The sequence below is a fragment of the Biomphalaria glabrata genome, chromosome 14 (genome assembly GCF_947242115.1).
Source record: "Biomphalaria glabrata chromosome 14, xgBioGlab47.1, whole genome shotgun sequence".
NCBI classification, from domain to species: domain Eukaryota; kingdom Metazoa; phylum Mollusca; class Gastropoda; family Planorbidae; genus Biomphalaria; species Biomphalaria glabrata.
This window is the reverse complement of record NC_074724.1, coordinates 30,863,898-30,890,373: the sequence shown is the minus strand read 5'-3', so window position 1 is coordinate 30,890,373 and position 26,476 is coordinate 30,863,898. Positions and strand designations below refer to the sequence as shown.

Sequence of the window (26,476 nt, the reverse complement as noted above, 5' to 3'; positions counted from 1 at the left end):
ATTTAGTCATGCATATTAACCAATGACCTAAATTCTGCCAAGTCACTGATAGCTCAGGCAACCCATTCCACGCGGTACGTGACGTTTTGGCGCCGCCGTTTTGGCGACGGGACGTTTTGGCGCGAGCCGTTTTGGCGACGGGACGTTTTGGCGCGAGATATCATTTGACGATAATTTAATAAGCACGTAGCTTTTTTTTTAATGAACCTTGAATGCCAGCGACTTAGGCAAATAACCATGGTGTCTATGTATACTTAACTTGAAGTATTCTGAGAAACATGGTACATATATTATATTTTTACTTATTATTAGCAAGTGTTTGGTATGTATAGCTGGAGATAACATACAGTCATTAAATAAACCAATGTTAATGTAAACAAATAATTGCATCAATTTTTAGTCTATCATCGTTTCATTTTGTTTTTAATTTTAAAGTAATATCTTAAAAAACTTTTTTGAAAATAAAAGTGTGCCTCTTAATAAACACACATACACAAGCCAAAATGTGTATTAAAGAAAATGATGTGAAAAACAAACACACATTTACATTTAGTTCGTGAAAAATATGTCTTAACACAAACACTCATGCAAAACATAGATATGAATAACTCTTTTAAAAGAAATAATACAATAAACGTACACAATGTATTTCGCGCCAAAACGTCCCGTCGCCAAAACGGCTCTCGCCAAAACGTCCTTCGCGCCAAAACGGCGGGGCCAAAACGGCGGCGCCAAAACGTCCTGCTTCGATTCCACGCTCTAATAGCACTAGGGAAGAAGGAGCATTTGTGCAAATGTGTATGGTAGGATATGGAAAAACTGATCCAATGGGATCATGCAAGGAGTTCTCTTTTCTCAAAGTTTGACTTGAAGTCGGTGTTAAATTAAAAATTATGAACGTTCAAGCAGAGAATCACCTACACCAGTTCACCTTCACCTATCCCATAGTCTGTTGGGGCAACACACATGATCTTTCGACTATCTTTCTCCATTCCTCTCTATCCATTACCTTGACTAGAGACTCTTTTGATGACAGGCCCTGCCATTCTTTCATGTTGTCTTCCCATCGTTTTCTCTGTCTTTTTTTTTCTCCCCTGCAGGAAGGTCTTTGCCAGCTGTGACAGCCTCGTGATAAAACCATAATAATAATAAGGCTTGTCTTTGAGTCCGAAGATTATTGAGGAATGCAGTATTTCCCGTCGCTACACAGCCCCATCTTTGACCTACATATTTTGCTACATCCAGAGTCATACAATTGATACAAAACGTATGTTCTGCTAAAAAAAAACAAACAACAACATAAAATGTAAACTGTCATCTTGATCGAGGAAGATTGGCATTTTGCACATTGTTAAGTAGAACCACCAGTGACCTATATATTTTGCCCAAAAATACAAAACGAAACGCATTTTTAAAGAGGAATAAATTCATTATAAATAATGAAACACATTGCACCATTCCAAACACACGATGCGCAAAACTCTAAGAAACTGAACACGGGATATAGATGGCAGTCAACAACAACACAATGTTTAAGTTTATTCTTCTTTCGATCTAGATTAAATTTCGATCTATTTTAATTATAAGCGACACTTCGAAGTATTGACCAAGTAGGCTAATCATCATCTAGTACAAGATCTATTAATCTAGATCTTAAGTAGATCTATTTATTTATTAAACTTAATGGTGTAAAACTCTAGAGTAGCTTGGATGGTCTCAAAGGCTTCTTCAGAAATGAACAATATTACGTCTTAGCCCAATTCTACTGCATGACGACATTCAATGATTGTAGGGAATGACGGCAGGCAAGGTTCGAACCCGGAACTATCGTCAAAAAAGTTCAGCGCGTGTACCACACTATAGATGTCTAGTCTCGATGTTTTGTTTTCTATATTTCAGATTAGAAATGTTCTGTGAAACTATACAGTGTAAATTCACATACCTTACTATTAGACTCTAGAATAGCCTAGATCGACTAACTAGACTCTAGTCTAGATCTACTAATTACACTCTAGATCGACTAACTAGACTATAGATCTACTATCCCCTGGCAATCAAATCATTAAATAAGAACAATCTGGTATAAACTTTGTCACATGTAAATTATGAGTGAGTCTGGTGTGAATGTACACTTTGGTTTCTTATAGTTATAATGTTTTTTGTTTGGTGTAATGCACAAATTGTAAGACAAATTTCCTTACGGATAATAAAGATTATTATTATTATTATTATTATTAAATAGAGTCTAGAACAGTCTAGATCTACTAACTAGACTCTAGATCTACTAAATAGAGTCTAGAACAGTCTAGATCTACTAACTAGACTCTAGATCTACTAAATAGAGTCTAGAACAGTCTAGATCTACTAACTAGACTCTAGATCTACTAAATAGATTCTAGAACAGTCTAGATCTACTAACTAGACTCTAGATCTACTAAATAGATTCTAGAATAGTCTAGATCTACTAACTAGACTCTAGATCTACTAAATAGATTCTAGAACAGTCTAGATCTACTAACTAGACTCTAGATCTACTAAATAGATTCTAGAATAGTCTAGATCTACTAACTAGACTGGAACTAGACTTGACTCCCAGTGCAGCATAGGGCACAATAGCACTTCATCATCGGACTCTTGCAACTCCCCTTGCTGTGTGTGGTCAACCGTGACACACGGTCAAGTGTTGGGTATCGGAGAGTTAGGGGACTCGAGGGAAGTGACGAGTGTGTAAACAAGAAGAGAGGAAGTCATCTAGTGGAGTTGGGTATCTGTATATAACGTTTGCTGTGTATATATGTTATGTTGAAATGCTTCACAATTAAAAGGCACTTTAAACGTAAAGGGACTTGTTTCTTCACAGTGGGGTCTATGTTCTTTCTGCCGTCCTTTGCTTCTTGGAACTAGACTAGATTAGGTGTTGTTTTTCTTTCTTGACAGATGTCACACAAAAGTCTCTCTCTATAATACTTATCAATACCTATTTGTTTCGAATCGTAAATAACTGAAATCTTAAATTAAAATCTGCCTCTTTTTCAAAAAAAAAAATTTTCGTTAGTCCCGAGGACCTTGTGATATGGTCATACAGTGTAAAGTTGATGTTTTTTACATTAGTTGGCAGATCATTGCTGTTCCGATCGCTGAACTAATCCTGACTCTAATCTCTTCAGTTGTGATGTGGTCTTTGTAAGTGATACCTAGGATATTTCTGTTGCATCTTAGTTCCATTGCTAGGATCCTCCTCTCTAGGTCTGCAGTGTCCAAGATTCCGCAAGCATAACAAAATGTGGCCATGACAAGGGAGCGCATCCGCCTAACACTAAAACCAAATTAATGTACTAAGTGCCACTCCCATCTAAAAGAAAAAAACAAAGAAAGAAAAAAAAAAGTTTAGTCACATTAGATAGCGCGGTGGCTGAGTGGAAAAGCGATTGGCTTCCGAAAGGGATGTCCCGGATTCGAATCCTGTTGAAGACTGGAATTTTTTGTTTCGGAATCTTTAGGGCGCCAATGGGTACCTGACATTACCTTGGGAATAGTAAAGGCGGTTGGTCGTTGTGTTGACCACATGACACCCTGGATGACCGAGGGCCACAAAAAAACAGATGACCTTTACATCCTCTGCCCCATAGATTGCAAGGTCTGAGAATTTTACATTTAGAAATCGGGGGGGGGGGGGATGAAACCTCCCTTCTCACGCATTGCTAACACATTAAAGGATTTTTTTTTTAAAACGTGTTCCGACTAATTAATCAACCCTTTGAAGCCAGAGGATCAGCTAATATCTATATAAATATAAATGTTACAGGATGCCGATTAAAATTTGACTCTGTTTGATTTGTCTGCCTGATGTGTGAAGAGACTGGGATGGATGTCTCGTACGTGATCTTTTTCCTACGACATCTCTTTATTGTTACAGGTAAACTTCAAAACTCTATTGTTTTGTTTTTTTTGGTTGTCTGTCAGTATTGGTTCTTAACTCTTTCTCTCCTAACTGACGATACCAGCGTTGATTCCACCAGAATGTGGTAAATAATTACGGAGAGAAAGAGTTAAATAATCTGCAAGCACTCATGGAAATCTATGTTCACCATTGCCAAGATAGCTTAGAAGCTTAGAAGATAAGCTTAGAAGATGACAAGATCACAACACTATATCAAAAACCATCTTATAGTGCACCATCTGGGGGGCCACAATGCCAAGATAGAAAAATAAAATCAGTAGGTGACATTGAGACGTTGTGTTCTGGTATATACTTTTTTTTCGTCGGGCTCGACCTCCGACCTCTGCGGGGAAGAAGAGGAAACTGTCTCATATTCTGTTTGACTGCCCCAAACTTGCTGATTTCCGTCTTGGCAGGTCTGGGAAACCCAAAATTCTCGACCTATATGGTGACATGTATGTACTACACAAAACAGCAGGGTTTCTGTCCAGGGCTTTTGCAAGAGAGGATTTGAGCCTCTCAAGCCTTCACTCAAATGGAGTTTGATGATGATGATGACTTCCGGCCTCACTGCAGCATGGGGAACTCAAGCGGCCATGATCCTGCAATTCTGGCCACTGTTAGACAACCTTTCCTTTGGTTGAGTGTTTTCGGCCTATCAAGGTTTCATGGTAAACCGAAAAAAAAAGATTATTTTGTTTTTCCAGAAATGATAACGAATCCAAAGCGTTTTTTGAGCTAATGATTTGTTTACCTTATTTTTTTTTTTTGCTTGTCGCAACTTAACTTATTTTTCAGGGTCACCTTGGCTACCGTCGATAAACATAACTCACAAGCCTGCGACCGTATCTGGCTGTGATGACGGACTAGTCGCTGGCGTGGACAGGTTAAATCTGCATGTCTCGGTGCATTCAGCAGCACAAGCGGACTGGCACGTGGGCAGACACTTCGGTCTTGTTCGGCATTCTCACCAAAATGGTTCAGAAGAATTGGTAAGCACCAACATTGTTGACTGGGGTCAGTGAGGTCATTAAAGAATGCAACTATCATTCTTTGCCTTGGAAAAACCTTTCAATTAGCCCAGTTGTCTCGGGTGATCCGGCTCTACCCTTTATAAGGGCATTTTCAATACATTATCGTTTAGGTCTTGTAAGAGTTTTATTTCCTTTTTACAATACCTCTATTCATATCGTACCTGCGTGGAAAACCTTTCAGGGTGGGACCTGCACACGGTTCTCGAAAACGGCTCTAACGATTTACCTAGAAATTCACAGTTGCTGTATATCGCATGGAAAAGAATTAGTAGCTCGTTGTACACACTGAGAAAAGTCTAGTTTGACCGTTATAATAATTTTATGTATACAACGAAATAAGTTTGAATTTGGCTACTGAACTAGAAACTATTTATCTTTAATGGAATGGACGTCTTCGGTATTTCCGCATTCATTCAAGACTTGAATACATGAATGTTCAGGAACATTTTGCGCATCGTCTTCTAAGTCTAGCTCTAAAGGTACATTATTGGAATAGTATACAGTTAGTGATTGTTTCTCGGGGAGGGGGGAGAGGACAGGGTAAGAAATGTTCTATTCTTTAAATCGAATATTCATTGGCTGTTAAAAGAAAATTAATCGCTGCTATAAGTTGTATAACGGAGGTATTATCTTTAAACAAAAAAAAAGATTAATTTTAAAGTCTTTTGTTATTTATGCTAATTCCAATAAGCTTTATGTATGCTAATTAGAGCATCAGCATTTTAAAGGGGAAAAAAGTAATCCTATTTCAAACGTGCATTCAATTATAATTTTAAATGATTATACGCACACTAAAGCAGGAGAGTTGTGTTTATTACAAAGCTTATATCAACTGTCTCTTCTGTCTGTCTGGTCAAATGTGTGTACACGTTATTTCTTTTATAATCTTTAAATCAAAAGTGTACTTCTGAAATGTTTCAATCTTAAATGAACATCCGGAATTCTTCAATCTAAAGAGAACTTTTTAAAATGTTTCACCTAAAGTATACTTCTGAAATCTTTTCATATCAAGTGTACTTTTAAAAATCATTTAAACTTAAGTGTAATTCTGAAATCTTCGAATCATAAGTGTAGCCTACTTCTGAAATATTTCGATCTAAAGTGTTTTTCTGTAATCTTTCAACTTGAAGTGTAGTTCTAAACTCTTTCGATATTAAGTAAACCTCGGAAATCCATCAGCCTAAAGTGTCATTCTGAACAATTTTCTTCTAAACTTTTTCAATATGAGTGCACATCTGAAATTTGAATTTTTCAATTTAAAGTGCACATCTGAAATCTTTCAATCTAATGTGTACTTCTCCTCTGAATTATTTCAATTTAAAGTGCACTTCTGAAATTTTTCAATCTTAAGTGTACTTCTAAAATCCTTCAATCTCAGGTGTTCTATTAAAATCTTTTAATCTAAAATGTACTTCTGAAACTCTGTACTTGATCTTTATATCATTTCAGGTGTGTTTCTTTGCCTACCTCTCCGCGACTCAATGCAAAGGGATCAAACAGATCCAGGAGGTTCATAGCTGCAACTGCTCCGACCACCTCAGTACCCAAAGTATTCTGATCTTTACCGCTGAGTTGTCTGTTCAAATGTCGGACCAGAAGAATGGCTACGTCTTTTTCTGGAATGCCACCAACACCAGCGAACCCACAGAAAGCTCCGACACTTACTCCAGTACCATGTGGACTCTACCTGTACAGATTGTAGGTAATGGCTCAGGTCTGTGCTGCCGCACGACGTCCGACGAATCAGTGTTGTACAACATCGAACCACATTGTCGGTTCTCACAGCATGTTGATTTACTCTGTCAGGGCTGTCCCTGAATTTTTGTCGGATTGTAAATCTCATATAGCTATTTCGATACCTATCCTATTCCTTGAAATCTATTACACTGTATCAACAAATGTTTCAAGAATGATATGATCTTGACTTGCATTATTTTTAATCTGTTACTTTGCTAGTTGTAACGAGACGATACTGTGACCTAATTCGATCTATTTCTAGAAGCCGGGTCAGTTCCTAGAAGACCAGAGCAAACACGTAAATTATAATCATCGAATTAGGGAAAGAGGTCAGGGAAATAATAGCATACGTCAGTTTTTAGAAGGCCACAGTTAATAAAATATTTAGGATAGAAGTTTCTATGATTCTGAAAAGTACGGTTTAAAAAAGTATAAATTAGGGGAAAGCTAGTTAGTCGGGGTCCTCGCATTGTAACGGTCTTGTGTTATAATGAGTTTAAACATTTGCGGGTCATTTAGTTGAAGTTATACTATTATTATTATTATAGCTTTTATATAGCGCTACTTTCATGCTTATAGCATGCTCAGAGCGCTTTGGTCCAATCTCATTTGTGGACCAGTGGGGGGAGGGGGTATCTAGGAGTTGGTTTTCCGTGCTACCTTTAGGCGCTCAGTAAACACCCGAGTCGGGTGTAGAACCTCGAGCCCCCTTCTAGGTAGCCAAGTTCAAGCGCACTTGGCCTCTCGACCACGCTTCAATACTAATTGAAGTTGTTGTTGTATCTTTAAGTTGTTTAAATGACAAGTTAGATCAGTTAAAGTTATGCTAGTAAAAAGTTGAATAGTATCAAGAGATTAAAGTCAAGTCAGCATTGAATGGAAAGTCTAAGTATGTGTTTAAGTTGAAGAAGTTTAATAAAGAAGTTAGAAAAAAAAACTTCTACTGTTTTTTTTTCGCTGGTTAACTCTTTCTCTCCTAACTGACGATACCAGCGTTGATGTGGTAAATAATTACGGAGAGAACGAGTTTGGAGTTCCGGAAGCCTTTGGCTCAACTTTGCAAGACTGTTTCAAATGGTTTAGGTTAGATATAAATGTAGTTTTAATAAAATACATATTATTGTCATTGCGTTTTATCTAATCACATAAACAAAAAATAAAGTTCCCCTTTCAGACCTTGCGATCTATAGGGCAGGATGACGTTAAGGTCATCTGTTTGTTTGGCCAACGGTTAGCGAGCACGGTGTCGTGTGGCCAGCACAACGACCGACCGCATTTACTTTCCCCAACTAAAGTCAGGTGCCCATTAGAGTTGGGTGGACTCAGGGGCGCCCTTAAAAAATCTAGGAGTTCAAAAATCCCAGTCATCACCGAGATTTGAACGCAGGACCCCGGGTTTGGAAGCCAAGTGCTTACCACTCAGCCACCGCGCACCTATTTAATTATATAATACTGTATTATTAGGCCTACATATTTAGAGACCGCGAACCACCGAATCATAAGGATCAATAAAGAAGTGTTAGTCTTAGTCTTTTAGTCTTAATTACGAAACAACTTGTAAACAAATAGTTCATTCTTTGTTGCTTTAGCTCAGTGGTTCCCAAACTTTTTTCTTAACGGAACACGTCGCACATTTTGAGTATTTAGCGGAACACTTTTTGCTTATTTTTTTTAGAGAGTTTAATTCACGTGGTGGCCTACTAGTTAATTATTTCAGTATTATGTAGAACACATATCCAGGCCTCAAACACTAGGATTCCGCGGAACACAGTTTGGGAAACACTGCTTTAGCTCATGAAATGCAATCTTTGTGTTGGGTCACTAAAACACTCAAATTTCATTTAAACACGTTTTCTATGACCTATAAATAGATTACGTATTTGTTTCAGATAATGTGACGTATTGCCGATCAGATCACAGACGTATAGTCAGACGCGTTGAAGGTAATATCATCAATCTACCACATCAGGATATTAGAGGGCAATATTTTAATATTGATCCTGGGGAAAGTATTGGGCTTTATGCGGGAGTTTGGGTTGACTGCTGAAATTTGAGTTGAGATCGGGCAAAATACTTATAAATATATATATATACAACATGATTTTATTAGATGATTAAAATTTGTACTATTTGAAATGTGAGTGGACCTTATTTTTAATACCCCAGTTGTGTAACTCGTAGCACTTGACCTCTAGTGGGAAGCGTGGTCGAGAGGCTACGTACACTTAAACTTAGCTTGTCTTGGCTACCTATGAAGGGAGCTCGAGGTTCGACAGTTGTGTTTACGGAGACCTACAAGCAGCACGGAAAACCTTCTCCCAGATACCACCCTCCCCCCACTGGTCCACAAATAAGATTAGACGAGAGCGCTCTGAGCTAAAAGCATGAAAGTAGCGCTATATAAAAGCTATTATTATTATTATTATGTTAGAAATGAACGAGTAGTCATTCTCTGGCGCTGCCAGGGTCGAGTTTCGCTAAAGAGAAACAAAATTCATCGTAGCCTAAATTGTGCCGAAGAGGAAAAAATTAAACCCTTTTTCTTTTCCTTCTTCTTATAATTGAAACTTCAGTCATTGATCTACAATAAAAGTCTTTAAAATAGTGCAGTTGGCAGTGATTTATTCAGCCAGCTCTATGCCATCGATCTAGTTGATCAAACATTATTTACACACTTTATACAACTTACAGCGAGATTGTTTTCCTCGTAATAACTAATCTACAATTTTTATTAAAGAACAATGCAACACCAGGAGGCTGAGCGGTAAAGCGCTTGGCTTCCGAAACCGGGGGTCCGGGTTCGAATCTTGGTGAAGACTGGATATTTTTCTTACTTTAGGATCCTTGGGCGTCTCTGAATCCACCCAGTTTTAATGGATACCTGGTTAAAAAGTTGTGCTGGCCACATGACACCCTCATTAACCGTAGGCCGTAGAAACAGATGACCTTTACATCGTCTGCCCTGTAGACCACAAGGTCTGAAAAGGAAACTTTACTATATTTACCCTTTCCCACCGAGAAAGAAAGCTGGTTAAGCGAATGTATAGATCTACTAAACCTTATAATACTCCAATGACATGCATTTAGAAGACGATGCGCAATAAATTAATAAATACCAGAAGACATAGATTCCGTTTAAGATAAAGATTTCCTCGTTCCTTAGCAAAATTTAAATTTATTTATTTATTTACATTGAAAAAAAATGACGGTCAAACCAGAGTTTTCCCCGTGTGGCCAACGACTTGGTAATTCTTGTCTCAGCGATATATATCAACTGTTAAATTTCATTGGAATTTCATTTAAGCCGTCTAACTAGAGTTTTTCCCAGAGTGGCCAACAAGTTAGTAATTTTTGTCTCAGCGATATACATCAACTGTTAAATTTCTAGGAAAATCGTTAGAGCCGTTGTCGAGATCCGTGTCCAGGTTCCATGAAGATACGAGTTGAATAGAGGTATAATTTAAAGAAAAACGCGAGCCGCCACACAAGTTTTTAATATACCACAATGCAGTGACGTAGTTAGGGATTTGAGGGCCCGGGAGGGATTCACTCCTTAAGGGACACCAGCATTTTGACATTTGACATCATGACATGAGATAACGGCGTAATATTGAATGTAAAAACAAATTTCGGACACTCTTTTGGGGGGCCCCCCTCTCAAGTGGGGACCCTCCCTCCCCCCCCCCCCCCACCATAGCTACGCCGCTGCCACAATGTGAGAGGCTTAACGACTGTCGAAAACCCCTTCTATTTTGAACAAAACGACTTACAACCAAAATGAAAGAGTTTAGTGAAAAAGGAAGCGAGAGAGAGTTCTCGTGGATCTATATTCGCAGCGCTAGAGAGGAAGATCCTAGTAGTGAAGGTGTCTTTGAAGGAGTCTAGTTATTACTTACAGAGACCGCAGCGCAAATCAAAACAGGACCACAATGGTAATTGGTCCTCACGATAACACTAACCATAAAACGCAGAAACTGTATGAGCATATACACACATTTTATATGACTCAAACAGTTGATAAACTAACACTAAGTATTCTGTATACGGGATATATTTATAGCTTTCATATAGCGCTACTTTCATGCTCATAGCATGCTCAGAGCGCTTTGGTCCAATCTCATTTGTGGACCAGTGTGTGTGTGTGGGGTGGGGGGTGTATCTAGGAGCTGGTTGCTGCCTTTAGGCGCTCAGTAAACACAAGTCTGCCCGAGTCGGGTTTCGAACCTCGAGCCCCCTTCTAGGTAGCGAAGAAAAGCCAAGCGCACTTAGCCTCTCGACCACGACGGGATGCACCAGAGCTTCATTTACGAAAATCTCAAATGGAAATTGTGCGTCGCGTAGACCACATATGGAGCTAGTTAGAAAATTACTGGCTAAAAAAAAAGCATCTAAATTTATTTGTAGTCTTTTGATATGTCAAAGTTAGTGTAGTGTCTTTTGAATGGAAATTTCGTACAAGTCGATTTGGGAACAAACGCCCATGACCAATTTACCCAGATTTTTCTTTCTTTCTCTTTCAGATTTGAAACGTCTGCCGCCAAATTTAATAATACAGCCCCCGCCAATATTAATTTTACAGCCGTATGAGACAATACATCCTTCAGAACGCAGGTGCAAATTTGGCTTGCTAGACAAAGAGGGGGAACTGTTCGTCCGGGTTTTTGTGAATGCCTCCAATAGTTGGCGTATCAACAAGACTCTGGGCTTTGTCAGGAGCAACATATACTACGATTTCAACTTAACTGCAATGGATGAGGCAGGTCTAACAAGAGAAACGTAAATAAAAGATACTTTTTAAAAAGCAAAGGTTATATTAACCGTAGTTTTATCGATTGGTTTTGATCAGTCATCTATTTCAATTTGTAGTAGGTCTTGCTAACAATAATAAAATCTGCGCGATTACAAATATTTTTTTTACCAATTGTTTTTGTTTAGCGCAATTTCATGATTTTAGCTTTCTTAATGCGCTATGATCCTATCAGTTGTCTGGACCAGTTGGTAAGTGGTAGGAGAGAGAGAAGGGGGTATCTGGGTGATCGCTTTTTAAATGCATTTTTAAAAAAAAAGTGAATGACCTAAATTCGAACTCGAAGGCTAAAGCCTCCTCACCTTCCTTAAGCTATTACACTAGCCACTCTGCCAGAGAATCGTTTATGAAAATATAATGTTTTAGAGTTAGCTTCAAACTTTAAAGCGGCGACCAACAATGTATAAAGTGGGCTAATTCAACATAGATCACCTCATCTGTTAAGTAAAATTACTTCATCTTGTTGATACCAAACAAAATAAATAATTACCAATAGTTAATTAGCTGATTGGTATTTTTTTTTTAATTGATTCTTGAATTGTCTTGTAAAAGAAATTATTGTGCTAAGTTTCAGCTTAATCCGAGCTTGAGTGCGGGAGAAATAACGTGTACAATTTGTTTTTGAGACAGACAGAGAGTTATTATAAGCTTTGAAAAAAAAAAGTACGCTATTCCCATTGACTTCTACGTTAAAAAATATGAAATATTTTACTTCTGAAGATTTTTTTTTTCAAAACAAATCGAAATGTCTGCTGGGTTTTCAATTCCTCTATTCAAGTCAGAACTTCGTGGAACCTGGAGTGTGGAGCAGGGAACATGTATACGGATCTCAAAAGATACGGCTCTAACGAATTTTCTTTGGAAATGTAACAGTTGATATATATCGCTGGGAAAAGAATGTCTAGCTCGTTGGCCACAGTGACCCTTATACTTTTTCAACAAAAAAAAAAAAAAAAGAAATTTCAGCTTAGCTAAATAAATAAGTCTAGAGTGGTCTAGGTTTAGATCCAGCATCGGGTTTGAAAGGACTATCGCGTTCGTGAATTAGCGAATGTAAGGCTTTATTGACTCCATAGTTTCATAAATTAATGGTCAGGAAAATTATGCGCCTCGTTCACTACGTCTAGATCGAAAGGAGTATTAGGGCTGCCTGGTCGTGCGGTTTTGCGCGCTGGACTGTCGTTCGGACTTATCGATGGTGCCGGGTTAGGCACCTGCCCTGCCCGCTCCCATCCCCCGTCGTCCTGCGGGAGGTTTGGACTAGGAAGTAATTATCTTCAACTCTGAAGGAACATCCGAAATAAGTAAAACATTTTACAAACATTTTATTATAAAGGGTAGTAGATCTATAAACGCGTTTAACCAGGAGTCTTTCTCGGGGGGGGGGGGGGGGAAAATGGGGGGGGGGGAAAATGTTGCATTGTTTTTTAAATTTAAAAAAAAATCGCTCTATAAATTGTATAAAGGGGGTAGTGTCTTTTTTACAAAGTATTTTTAACGGGTTTTTTTGTTTGTTTGTTTGTTTTTTCCCCTAGCTCTGCACTATGAAGTTTAAAACTGTTACAAATGCGCGTTATGAATGGAACCCTTCTGATTGCTGCACCTGCTCCGTGAGGAACGCCATGGGCGGGATGATGGTATCCATGGCAATGACAGTGAATATGTATTATCAGTTATGGCCTGTCACTTTCTTCTGGGCGAGCAGCGATGGGGGCAAGGTGGAGAGGATGTACAGCCCAAAGTATTACATTGAAGAAACTATATACCGTAAGTCCATTTCTGCCCATAATCAGGGGCGTAACTAGGAATTGGCCATCATTTAGAGGCCGGGAGCTTGACCTCTTATGGGGCCACTGTAGTTTGCCTAATATTTTATATTTAATATAAAAACACTCAATTGGGGGCCCCCTTTAAGTGGGGACCCGGGGGGAATTTTCGTAACAGAGGTGCTCCACGGAAACGTTTTAACTCTTTCTCTCCGTAATTTTTTACCACATTCTGGTGGAATCAACGTTGGTATCGTCTGTTAGGAGAGAAAGAGTTAAAGACCAGCTTATGCGCCAACTTAGCTTACATATAAGAGAACACCTGGTTGCATGAGGCTTCAGAACGAGACAGCTGGAGGTCACTCACAAAGGCTATACATTAGAGACCAGAAGAAAATCCGCTGCCGAGGACAGACGCGAAAAGAAAATCTTAATCGACCACCGGCGGACAATGGATATGCTTGCCCTGGCTGTGACTAAATAAGTAGGTCAAAGCTGGGGTTGTGCTGCCAGGGATAATACTACATTTTTCATTAATTCCTCATTAATCTTCGGACTTCGGACAAGCTTTATTATTATTATGTTAGAAAAGAATGAGTATTCATTCTCTGGCGCAGCCAGGGTCGAGTTTCGGGAAACAAAATTCATCGTAGTCCCATTATCAGTTTCCAACGAGGAATTTTCTGGTGACGTGGCAGGTCTGCAGCATTACCGCCCTCTGACTAGAATGTTCCTAGGAATGCCAAGGGCCTAGAAGGTATCTGTGAGGTCAGTTATTATTATCCCCTTGAGATAACAATGGGGTATATTGTTATTTTAGATAACTTCCATAAAGGCTTAATCTCCAAGCCTAGGTTCCCATATTTTCGTTGTTTTTCCAGCTTAGTTTTTCTTAAATTGTGAGATAGTGATACGGCGATGTCAATAATGGTAGAGGCCTTTTCTTTTTTATCGATGAGCAGCAAATCAGGGCGATTAAAATCTACCGTTTTGTCAGTCAAAATTGGCCTATCCCAGTACAGTAGATGATCCGTAGACTCGAGAACCTCTTGTAGTGAGTATTTGTAATATGGTGATGTATTAGCTTTGCAACTTGGTTATAGCGACCTAGATAGGCAGATTCCGATAGGGCTGAACATCCTGCCATTATGTTTTCAATCGACTCACCCACATTTCCACATTTTCGGCATTTGTCAACAATATTGAGTTTTAGGATATGTTTCTCGTAATTTTTTGTCCTAATTATCTTCTTCTTATTATTATTATTATCAATATTATGTAGGAAAACACTTTCTCATTCATCGTCATTTGTCCAAGTCTGTTTTCAGGTAACAAAGAAGAGTGCGAGAGAGAAGGAAATAATTTAACTGCTGGAGTTGGTAAGTACTCTGAGAACAAGCTTTGTTGACACTTTAGAAACCTGTGCCAGACAGACGCACTACATCAGTTCGTTTGTCCCCAATGCGTGATGATATTTTCGGCTATTTGCAGCCGAATTACAAATAGAGCGCCGCGTAAGGATAGACATAATACCGAGTGAGAAGTCGGCGGAGTGCTAAAGCCTAAATGAATTTATTTTGGGGGGAAAAGTATAAATACATATATTACAAGATTTGTATTATCACTTTGGTTACTACAACAAGAATGTCAGATATCTGAATTATAAATAAGCTGATTGTAGTTCATGCTTTTTTTTTTTATACAACACAAACTAAAGTTTGTAAAACCAAAAATTTATTTCATTTAATGGGGTCAAATCAACATTGGTATCGTCAGGAGAGAAAGAGTTAAAATGCCTAGAACATGAAGAGCTTGACTTTATGATGTGTGCCGACCTCAGGGATAGGACAATGAAATTTTAGCACCTGGAAGAGTGCAAGCAATAGTGTGAACCATCATACCAGTTATTTTGATTGGATGTGTAGACCATTCACTCAAGTCTATGTGGTCAACATTCTTGAAAATGACTTGATGTTAGATTTGTTGGTACTATGGCAATATTTTTTCCTCTGAAAATAAAGCCAACAGTTATACATCTCAATAACTATTGCCAGATGTCTTTAATGTCACCAATCTTTGCTTAACTTACATTTGGGCACATGAGTTGGAAAGACAGTGATACACAAGAGTTTATTGAAACTAATATGTTAGCTATTAAAGTGGTGACCGTGCAAGAGGTGCATCAATTTCTTTTTCCTTATCAAAAGGAATGAAGGAAATGAATGACTATAGACCTGTTTCACTTACTTCCATTGTGTCTAAATGTTTAGAAAAATTGGTTAAAATGTTTCTTCTGAATGATCTTTGTAATAAGTTAGACCCTTTACAATTTGCTTACCAAAAGGGTAAAGGTGTAGACCAGTGGTTCCCAAACTTTTTTGTCTCGTAGACCCCTTGCCATGTTTTCTGGTTTTCCGTAGACCCCCTGCTTAAGTTATATTGAATTTTTGAAAATTCATCAATTTCAAATTACACATAATTTAAAACTACATTTTAAGTTGAACTTTTTTTTAAAATAATAATAATAATAATCTTTATTATCCGTAAGGAAATTTGTCTTACAATTTGTGCATTACACCAAACAAAAAACATTATAACTATAAGAAACCAAAGTGTACATTCATACCAGACTCACTCATAATTTACATGTGACAAAGTTTATACCAGATTGTTCTTATTTAATGATTTGATTGCCAGGGGAACAAAAGAGTGTTTGTGTCTGTTTGTCTTTGCTATCGGTGTCTTGTATCTCTTTTGGATGGTAAAATCACAAAATCCTGACACAAATTAAAACCCATTATAGAACAGTTAATACGTATAGCATACAATCACTAAACACATTGGAAACTTTTTGTTTTTAAAGGTTTGCAAGCTCACCATCCGTTGCTACGGAGATAATTTTTCATATAGGGATTTGCTGTTTTATGAAGTAGTTCTGTAAAACATTAAATATTAATGTGCCTTAAGTATCACAGTAAAGTTTTCACTTGGAGCAGTTTTTCATGGATTTCTTGAGCCATAATAATTTGAATAGAAATAATACATCATTACCAGACATGGTTGACTCAGCCAGCTGTATAGAGAAATATGTTGTTTTCAGAAATATGTTGTTTTCAGAAATATGTTGTTTTCAGAAATATGTTGTTTGCAGAACTATGTTGTTTGCAGAAATTTGTTGTTTGCAAAGACGTACATAAGAAGAAAGAAATATTTGACTATACTATATTCCAACAGAGCTCAAGAATTTATTGAGCTCTTCTATAAATCCATTGCCCTAACAACCAATGGGTCAGAGTTTGCATGGATGGTTCTCAGAAATCCACCACAAACGGAGCTGGAATACTCATTTAATGGCCCAATGGAGAAAAAACAATTTAAAAATTAAGTTCATTGTAACTAATGAGCTCTATGACAACCACAGAGAAGAAATAGGAGCACTGGAGCTAACAGCTACCATGTTAGAGAATCAGCGAAGTTCACCAAACAGTTTTTTTTTTCATGGCCGATATAAAAATAGTCCTTCAAAGCTTGACAAACTCTGATTCCTACTGAATAAAACACCTCATGATGCCTGAAATGACGTTCGGTAGTCACCTTGCCTGCTCGCATCTCCAGTCGGGAGGTTTGGGCTAGGGTGTAATTATCCACATAATCTGAAGGAACATCCAAAAGATTTTGTACAAAACATATTGTGTCACATTGTAAAGCTCAACAACAACAGCAAGAATGCTGTTCTCCAATTTTGAAATAGAAGGAAATAGAAGGCTGACACACTTGCCAAATGTGAGAAAACAAATACACACTTCAACATCGCACTCTATCCGAAAGAAATAAGGAAACTAATAGTCAATTGTACAAACGAGAAATGGACACGTCTCATTCGATGACACATTTTATAAACTATTCCGATAGGACCACCTATAATTTTTCACATCAGAACCGTTCACATCATAATGAAAAAACATATGTTCCAGAAGCTCAAAATTGGGACCATTGACTTTTGCCCTTTTGGAGTGTCACCAGAGAATGCCAACCATGTCTTCAAAATTGCACTCTTCATCAAGAAGCCCAAAACAAGAAACCGGCCACAAAACCCAAACATGAAATTCTTTTAATGATATAAGTTTGTGTAAGAGTTTTTACAATTTCTTCAACGGCTGTTAAAATAAATAATTTACCAATCGTGTGAGGTTTTCAGTATTTCTCTATAAGTAAAGAGATATAGTAAAACGTTCACTAATCATCATCTTCTCAATGTCAGGTCAAAGAGAGATTTGGTGGGTGTTTTATGAACTTAATCTTTGAGTGTTTGAAAGTTTTGCAAACCTTTATCTTTTTATCAGGGTGGCTTCATCTCAAATGATCCTCCAGCTTAATTAATTTCATAGCATCATAAAAAAATGGCCCATTAACACCCCCTTGTTTGATTAGGAAGTAATGAAGTTCAATTTCAAATACGTAACGCTGTACAGTCTACATTTATTTTGGTTCAAGTTATAACTAGACAAAACTACACTATTTAAATCTAGTTATTAAATTAAATAAAACAATTTTTCATTCAATCAGCATGATAAAAATTTTAAGGATTTCCTAAGGTACAAATCATAAATGTGTGTATGAAAAGATTCCAATTGTCAAAATTCAAGTCACGACATGCTGATTTGAGATTCTTTATCGTAGACCCCTGTGCACATCTCATAGACCCCCAAATCCCTTTTAAACTTTCGTAGACCCCTTGGAAGTCTTCGTAGACCCCTGGGGGTCTATATAGACCACTTTGGGAATCACTGGTGTAGACGATGCCATCCTAAATATTTTAAACTGTGTCTACAAACATCTGGACTTACCGAACACTTATGTAAGATTGCTCTTTATGGATTTCTCATCAGCTTTTAACACTATGCAACTTCATTTACTCATTGAAAAGATGAAAGCGTTGCAGATTAGTTTATACATAATACTATGGGCTAATGAATTTTTGACCCAGAGAGCTCAGAGGGTTAGGGTAAACAATGTTATATCTAATGAACGCATAGTTAACACAGGGGCGCCCCAGGGGGCTATAACATCGCCATTGTGGTTCATTTTGTACACCAATGATTTTCAATCCGATAGTTCTTGTTGCTCCTTCACAAAATTCGCTGATGATGCGGCTCTTCTTGCCCTGCTCTCAGAGAGCTCAGACGTAAATGAATATTTCAAAGAATTAGAACACATTGAGGAATACTGTAAAGATAATTTTTTATTATTAAATGTAAAAAAAACCAAAGAAATGATAATCGATTTTCGTAGGGACAAGAAGGAAAATGATATTGTTTCTGTAGCTGGAGAGACTATTGAAATTGTGCAAACCTTTAAATACCTTGGTACTATCCTAGACAATAAACTAAATTTTGCTGCAAATACTGATTATATCAGCAAAAAAGGGCAGCAAAGATTACGACTACTAAGAAAACTGTCCTCGTTTAATGTTAGCGAAAAGGCCTTGGCTATGTTTTATCACGCTCACATCTGCAATATTTTAAGTTTCAATATCACTGCCTGGTATGGCAATCTGAGCATTAAAAATAAAAATAAACTTAATAGAATCCTAAATGCTGCTGGCAAAATCATTGGCAAAAAAACAAACCCCATTTGGGCAGTTGTTTGAGACAAACATCTATAAAAAAGCTAACAAGATCCTCGAAATAAAAGAATCACCCTTTGTGTCAGGATTTTGTGATTTTACCATCACAAAAGAGATACAAGACACCGATAGCAAAGACAAACAGACACAAACACTCTTTTGTTCCCCTGGCAATCAAATCATTAAATAAGAACAATCTGGTATAAACTTTGTCACATGTAAATTATGAGTGAGTCTGGTGTAAATGTACACTTTGGTTTCTTATAGTTATAATGTTTTTTGTTTGGTGTAATTAAAAAAAACTAGACAGTATTACCAATCTAAGCCTTCATTTCCTACCATCTGAGTTTCTTACTATCGTCATCGACGTCGTCTGAAAGATGCTTTTTTAAAAGTTGAAGTTAATTATGTTACTATTTCAGATTAACAAAGGAACAAACACGGCATTGATAGTCAGCAGTTAGGTTTATAGAGGGCGAAATAGTAGAGGGTATTGGCTTTGAAAGTTTGAAATCCAGAAAAGGAAACTTTATTTGCAAGAGCATTGGATTAGTCCTTGTAAGCGCAGGAAGAGCATTAGATTAGTCCTTGTAAGCGCAGGAAGAGCATTAGATTAGTCCTTGTAAGCGCAGGAAGAGCATTAGATTAGTCCTTGTAAGCGCAGGAAGAGCATTAGATTAGTCCTTGTAAGCGCAGGAAGAGCATTAGATTAGTCCTTGTAAGCGCAGGAAGAGCATTAGATTAGTCCTTGTAAGCGCAGGAAGAGCATTAGATTAGTCCTTGTAAGCGCAGGAGGAGCATTGGATTAGTCCTTGTAAGCGCAGGAAGAGCATTATATTATTCCTTGTAAGCGCAGGAAGAGCATTGGATTAGTCCTTGTAAGCGCAGGAAGAGCATTAGATTAGTCCTTGTAAGCGCAGGAAGAGCATTGGATTAGTCCTTGTAAGCGCAGGAAGAGCATTAGATTAGTCCTTGTAAGCGCAGGAAGAGCATTAGATTAGTCCTTGTAAGCGCAGGAAGAGCATTAGATTAGTCCTTGTAAGCGCAGGAGGAGCATTGGATTAGTCCTTGTAAGCGCAGGAAGAGCATTATATTATTCCTTGTAAGCGCAGGAAGAGCATTGGATTAGTCCTTGTAAGATCCAGATGTTCAGTTTATAACTAGATTGTATCGAGAAGGTTGGAAGTTTTTTAGACGTAGTCACAGACATAACTGTAGCGCATGTATCACTCTCGATAATATCCTGTTTAAGGTCTAATAAAGAGCACATTGTTGATGTAGTTAAACTGTTTGTAATTTCCATAATCTTGCATTTTAATTCAAGTATATATTTATAAATTGTCATAAACAAATAACTTTTAAAATAAAACCGGCAATCATTTTATAGTTGTCCAACAATCAATGACTGCAGTGAATTCAATTTATTATGTTTAATCAAAAGCATCAACCAACGATAAATTTTGTTTTTTTTTAAGCCGGGAAGGGGGGTGGCGGTGATACGGTGAGCTGACAGCACCGGGTGGCACTCGCCCTAGTGACGCCACTGCGTAGACATCGGAATCAGTTTGTAAATAATCATTGACAGTTTTTTCTCTTTTCTACAGACAAAGAAAAAATAAGGAAAATAAGAATACGACAGTACCAATCCCCAGAGAACTTATGTGACTACGGCATTGTAGAATTCAAGGATATAATCACCCTGAGAGCGTATGTCAATATAGGGGCGTATACGTCCTGGTTGGTTGAGAAACAGTTTGGTTTTCAACGTCATTGGCAATACATACCAACTAGAATAGTAATTTGTTCATTTTATTAGATATATAGCTGTTTATCTATCTATCTATCTATTTAACCGTCTATGTATTTATTTATCTATCTATCTAACTGTGTATCTATCTATTTATCCATCTATCTAAATATCTATTTATTTAACTGTCCATGTATTTATCTATCTATCTATCTATCTATCTATCTATCTATCTATCTATCTATCTATCTATCTATCTATCTGTGTATCTATCTATTTATACATCTATCAAAATATCTATTTATACATCTATCTATCTATCTATCCATCTTTATATATATATATATATATATATATATATATATATATATATATATATATATATATATATATATATATATATATATATATATATATATATACAAACATCTATAAAAAAAGCTAACAAGATCCTCGAAATAAAGAATCAACCTTTGTGTCAGGATTTTGTGATTTTACCATCATAAAAGAGATACAAGACATCGATAGCAAAGACAAACAGACAAAAACACTCTTTTGTTCCCCTGGCAATCAAATCATTAAATAAGAACAATCTGGTATAAACTTTGTCACATGTAAATTATGAGTGAGTCTGGTGTGAATGTACACTTTGGTTTCTTATAGTTATAATGTTTTTTGTTTGGTGTATTATTATTATTATTATTATTATCATATTATATATATATATATATATATATATATATATATATATATATATATATATATATATATTCTTTCCGTCTATCCGTCTATTTGTCTGTCTTTCTATCTATCTATCTATCTATGTATGTATCTATCTATCTATCTATCTATCTATCTATCTATACTATCTATCTATCAATCTATCTATCAATCTATCTATCAATCTATTTAAATATCTTTCTAAATATCTATCTATCTTTCTATCTATTTATCTATCTTTTTATGTACCTATCTAGACATCTATCTATATAATGGCAATGCCTTCAATCGATTCCCATGAGTGCTGTGTTTCACATGACTAAGCAAACCCAGTTGTGACCTGCATATTTTCCCAAACCTTACGCAGGCAAAGCCGTCGTCTCTGCAAACAAGGCACAACCAACTCAACAACTTGACAACTTGGGCTCCAAATTGCGTGATTCCTTCTTTCCCTATAAGTCAACAGCCAATCCTGTGCAATAGGCAATACGAAATAACTGTATAAGCACTTCAATGTAGCAAGTCGTACTGCTGTACTATAACGCTACTGTCTCACTTTCTCGTCTCTTGACTCACTGTACTGGACTGTCTTGCTGTGTTGAACTGTACAGGACCGAATCGTCTAGACTCACACTCTCTTTATATAGGGTCCACAAGGGCCTTCTCGAAAACGGTTGAAATTATTACATTACCCAATCACTGGTGATATTCAAGTGGTGTTCTTGATATAGGGTCCACAAGGGCCTTCTCGAAAACGGTTGAAATTATTACATTACCCAATCACTGGTGATATTCACGTGGTGTTTTTGATATGGCGTCCATTAAGGTCTTCTAGAAAACGATTGAAATTATCACGTGTCCATAACATTGGTGATATTCACGTGGTGCTCATATCCGCACTTTTCTGTAGGTCCATTCTTCGTTCCTTGAACTTAGTTGACTCCTCGCAGCGTGCTGGTTGTGTCACAGGTGTCTCCTGATCGCACAAACGGCTACCCCCTACCTACCATCCTTCAACGGTAAGCCGCATTGCTATATTCTCCCATCCCCCACCTCCCACAACTTCTATTTTGACCCTTGAACTGTATAAGCCCGCCTCCTTCTTTGTGTGTGTGTGTGTCGGTTTTTTTATCCTTCAGTTAAACAGCCAACGACCCACTAATTTAGTCTCTGCACACTAACACGTGCATGAGAAACGCTTTGGTTGTCACAGCCTATGACCCCTTAGGCAGCTTGCATGCAGCACACAGCGCTACACCCGGGAAGAACCTATGACGACACTGATTTCAAAATGTATCGGCACCTTTCATTTGGACACACCGTCTGCGTAAAAACTTTTTTTTTAAATAGTTCTGTTGGTTTGTAGTTCCGGACAGCTTATACAGACATGTAGGCATAGTACTTAACTTCTACACAAATATTGAAAAAAAAAAAAGAAACTGACAAATATTTACATAACAACTCGATTTTCATTTCGAGACATACAGAGGCCGCCTCTGAGTTTGTGTGAGAACACAAACTTTTTTTTTCTTGACTGTTTTTTGCTGATGTTGTTTATGATTTGCCAATCGGTATTATTGAATGTTAACCATTTTGCCCTATGTTGCAGGATTGCCTTATTAAGTTCACTTCAAAGGAGACATATGAAAGCAATAGCCCAGGGATGTACTCTTGCGAAGCGTTTATCATTTATAATGAGGGCCACGTAGTCTTTATTTTTCGGACAACAGTCCCACGCCTATTCTGGTATATTCCTTACTCATTTTTCTACAACCTACCCGTACTCGGTGCTCAGGGCATCTACAAAAAAATAGAGACCAAGAAATTCTTCATCAAAGACGACATTTACAGTAAGTAATAACACAAACAAGTCGACTGTTTACCTGTCTGTCATTCTGTCTGTCTGGTAAAAATCTAATGCTCGTTATAAGAAGACTGTTATTGACATTTGAGGGTTTAAAGTACATGGTATTAGAAGCTCATTTACTAGACATTATAGAAAACGAAGAGTTTATAAAAGAAGTATTTATTTTATACTTATTTGTTCTAATTTGTACTGTCCACATCAGCGCTTGCAAAATTCAGAACAATCTGGAAAGTCAAAGGCATAGCTCTCAGCAGACTGTCATGGCCACATTTATGTATGCTTGCGAATCATGGAGCGCTGACTGAAGAACTAGAACGGAGGATCCTAGAAATGAAAGTGAGATGCTACAGGGAGATCCTAGGTATCACAAACAAAGACTTTGCATCGCAAAAGAAGAGATGAGAAACAGGCTTCTACAACGGCCATTGGTCCCCACGATGGCCTGCTAACTACTCAAGAAAAAACGCAAACTAAAACTTTATGGCCATATCACAAGGTCCTATTAGCTCCTAAAGACCTTCCTTCGGGGAACAGTACCAGGAAAAAAGAAGAAGCAGACAGAGAAAACGATGGGAAAACAACATAAAAGAATGGAAGGGCCTGTCGTTGAAAGAGATTCTATCCAAGGCAAAGGTAGAGAGGAATGGAGAAGGACGGTCAACAGATCACGTGTATTGCCCCAACGGTTCAACAGACTAAGTCTTTAAGGGATAGGTGATAGGGTCTAATTTCTCAGCGCTTTCGTTTTTGTAACACAAAATAATTTGTAACATTTAGTAGAAATCTTGTTATTTAAACATCTGTCAAGAACGACCTAATTCTCTGCTTGCTTTTCGGGGTTCGACTGTGCGGGTTTATTGTCACGGGTCGCCAACCGCCGCCGTAACACATTTTCAATATATAACAGAATTAATTACGACTACTTAATTAGCTAATTGGCTAATCTTTTTAAATAATTGATGGGTTGTCTCCGACAATGAATAATTGTTCAGAGTTTCAGCTTGATCCAAGAAAGGGAAGTGGGGAAATAACGTTTACAAGATTATTTACCAGACAGACAGACAGAGTTTATATAAGCTTTGTAATAAAATCAATTGATCTTTAGGACAGAGTTTTTTGTAGTTGTTTTTTTTTAGCAATCTTAGATATCCAAACATCTGCCCGTGAATTAAAGTTAAAAGTTTCAGACCTTGCGATCTATAGGAGAGATAATGTTAAGTTCATCTTTTTTTCCATGGCCAAAGCTTAACGAGCAGGGTGTCATGTGGTCAGCACAACGACCAACCGCCTTAACTTTCTCCAACTAAAGTCAGGTAACACTAGAGTTGGGTTGACTTAGGGGCGCCTTAAAAATTCCCGAAATTCAAAAATCCTAGACTTCACGAAGATTCGAACCCAGGACCTCAGGTTCGGAAGCCAAGAGCTTAACCACTCATGATGGAAGATGTCTTTAAACGTGCACTTCGGTTGTTTACGTGTTTCGGTGTTTTTATGTTTTTAACCAGAATTAATCAAAGATTTTATTTGAGTGTTAGGTCAAATGCACTAGTACGTGAAAGCCAGACAGTTTTATACTAAGCTTTACCGTACAACGCTACCCATGTGCGGACTGGCTATATGGGAATTCGGGCAAACGTCCGGATTGGGCCGGTAGGGTCACCGAAAAGGCCGCATGAATGTTGGTAATGCTTGTATCAAACTATTCAAAAAATTATAATATTCTTTTTAAAAGGGGGTCCTCTAGACGTCGTGGTTTCAACTTTTACAAGTGCAATACTAACCTAACACATTTAAGAGGCGCGGTGGCCGAGCGGTAAAGCGCTTGGCTTCAAAACCCGGGATCGGGGGGGGGGGGCGGGGCGGTAGATCCATTCGCCCACCTTACCTCACCAGAAGTGTGGAGGGAGACGTAATATAAAAATCGGTTTAAAATTTTAATAATTAGTAAATATATATATTAAGAAAAATAAATTACGTACACAAATGGGGAGGGGGGGGCGAAAGAACACCCTTACTACCACCCGCCCCTTGTCACATTGAGCACTTGTAAAGCATGAAATAAAAACTTGAAGTTTTATACAACATTTGTGTCCAATTTTGAAATATAGCGCAATGAAGCAGACACAAAATAGAGCAGTGAGTTTCGTGTGACAAACGAATATTGACATTTGACTAGAGTAAGACCTTTAGTAAAATTACTAAATTTAGAAAGCCTTCAGGATAGAAGACTTAAAAGTAAAGTAGCAATTATACATAAAACACTGAACCATAATCTTCAAATACAAAAACAATATCTAATAAAATACTCAGAAAGACAAAAAGATAAAGGCACATTCCTCGTTTCATATTCTAGGACAAATTTATACAAATACTCCTTCTTCCCTAGTGCTATTAGAGCATGGAATGGGTTGCCTGAGCTAGCCAGGAAAACCAATGACTTGGCAGAATTTAAGTCATTGGTTAACATGCATGACTAGATGCATGACGCGTAGTACGTAATCATCTTCGTTTTTGAAGTAACGTCTTTATAAGATAAGATAAGATAAGATAATGATTTTGGCTCATTCTTTTTTAATCTTCCTGTATACTTCATTACTAACCTTATCTTCAATAACATCCTTAGAAAGTCTGAATGAGTGTATGTCAACAACTGTAAAGAGGACCAAGCAGAGGCCACTAGGTAAGAACTGTTTTATTTTAAGTTCTATTCTATTCTATTTCATCATGAACCGAGATTGTGTGTGGGAGAAATAACGTGCACAAACTTTTTACCAAACAGACAGACAGAGTTGATGTAAGCTTTGTAATAATACATAAAACACTGAACCACAATTCATAATAAAAAAATACTTAGCGTAAAAAATACTCAAAAGAGACACAAAGAAAAAGACATATTCCATGTGCTAGGGTAATTCTTTATAAGGGCTCCTTCTTCCCTAGTACCATCGAAGTATGTGTGGGCACTCCCCACCTTCTGCCTACGTGCGGGCAAGTTTCGTGCCATAATTCCTCAATTTTAAATTTGTGAACAATCAACAATGTAGGGTGCCTCGAGAAATCAGTATCGAAGTAGCGAGTGATAAATGTAATATATATTTGCTTCTTAATCAGTTAAGAATATAAAACGTACATATAACAAACGAGCAATGTTTTGTATAGAGTTTTGTTATTTATTATAACTTGACCCCCCTTCGCTTCGGCTGCCCCCCTCCTCTGTGTGACACTAGAGTCT

At 37.5% G+C, this 26,476-nt stretch overlaps 1 protein-coding gene across 1 annotated transcript; it reads left to right on the top strand.

The window, feature by feature from the left end:
- The first annotated feature begins 1,513 nt into the window (after positions 1-1,513).
- Positions 1,514-26,317, top strand: LOC106055137 (uncharacterized). The gene is made up of 12 exons (XM_056009668.1): positions 1,514-1,610; positions 3,806-3,916; positions 4,739-4,932; positions 6,424-6,676; positions 8,601-8,654; positions 11,232-11,467; positions 13,054-13,285; positions 14,613-14,663; positions 20,515-20,705; positions 22,987-23,227; positions 25,868-25,924; positions 26,289-26,317. The coding sequence occupies exons 2-12, from the start codon at positions 3,847-3,849 to the stop codon at positions 26,315-26,317; spliced, it is 1,608 nt and encodes a 535-aa protein (XP_055865643.1). The 5' UTR covers positions 1,514-1,610; positions 3,806-3,846.
- The last annotated feature ends 159 nt before the right edge of the window (positions 26,318-26,476 follow it).

What these genes read in the sequence shown, in the direction of transcription:
- LOC106055137 (XM_056009668.1), top strand. Translation starts at nt 3,847, where the DNA reads ATGTGTGAAGAGACTGGGATGGATGTCTCGTACGTGATCTTTTTCCTA. An exon ending in ACATCTCTTTATTGTTACAG is followed by an intron (nt 3,917 to 4,738) that starts GTAAACTTCAAA and finishes CTTATTTTTCAG; the next exon opens with GGTCACCTTGGCTACCGTCG. An exon ending in CATTGAAGAAACTATATACC is followed by an intron (nt 13,286 to 14,612) that starts GTAAGTCCATTT and finishes GTCTGTTTTCAG; the next exon opens with GTAACAAAGAAGAGTGCGAG.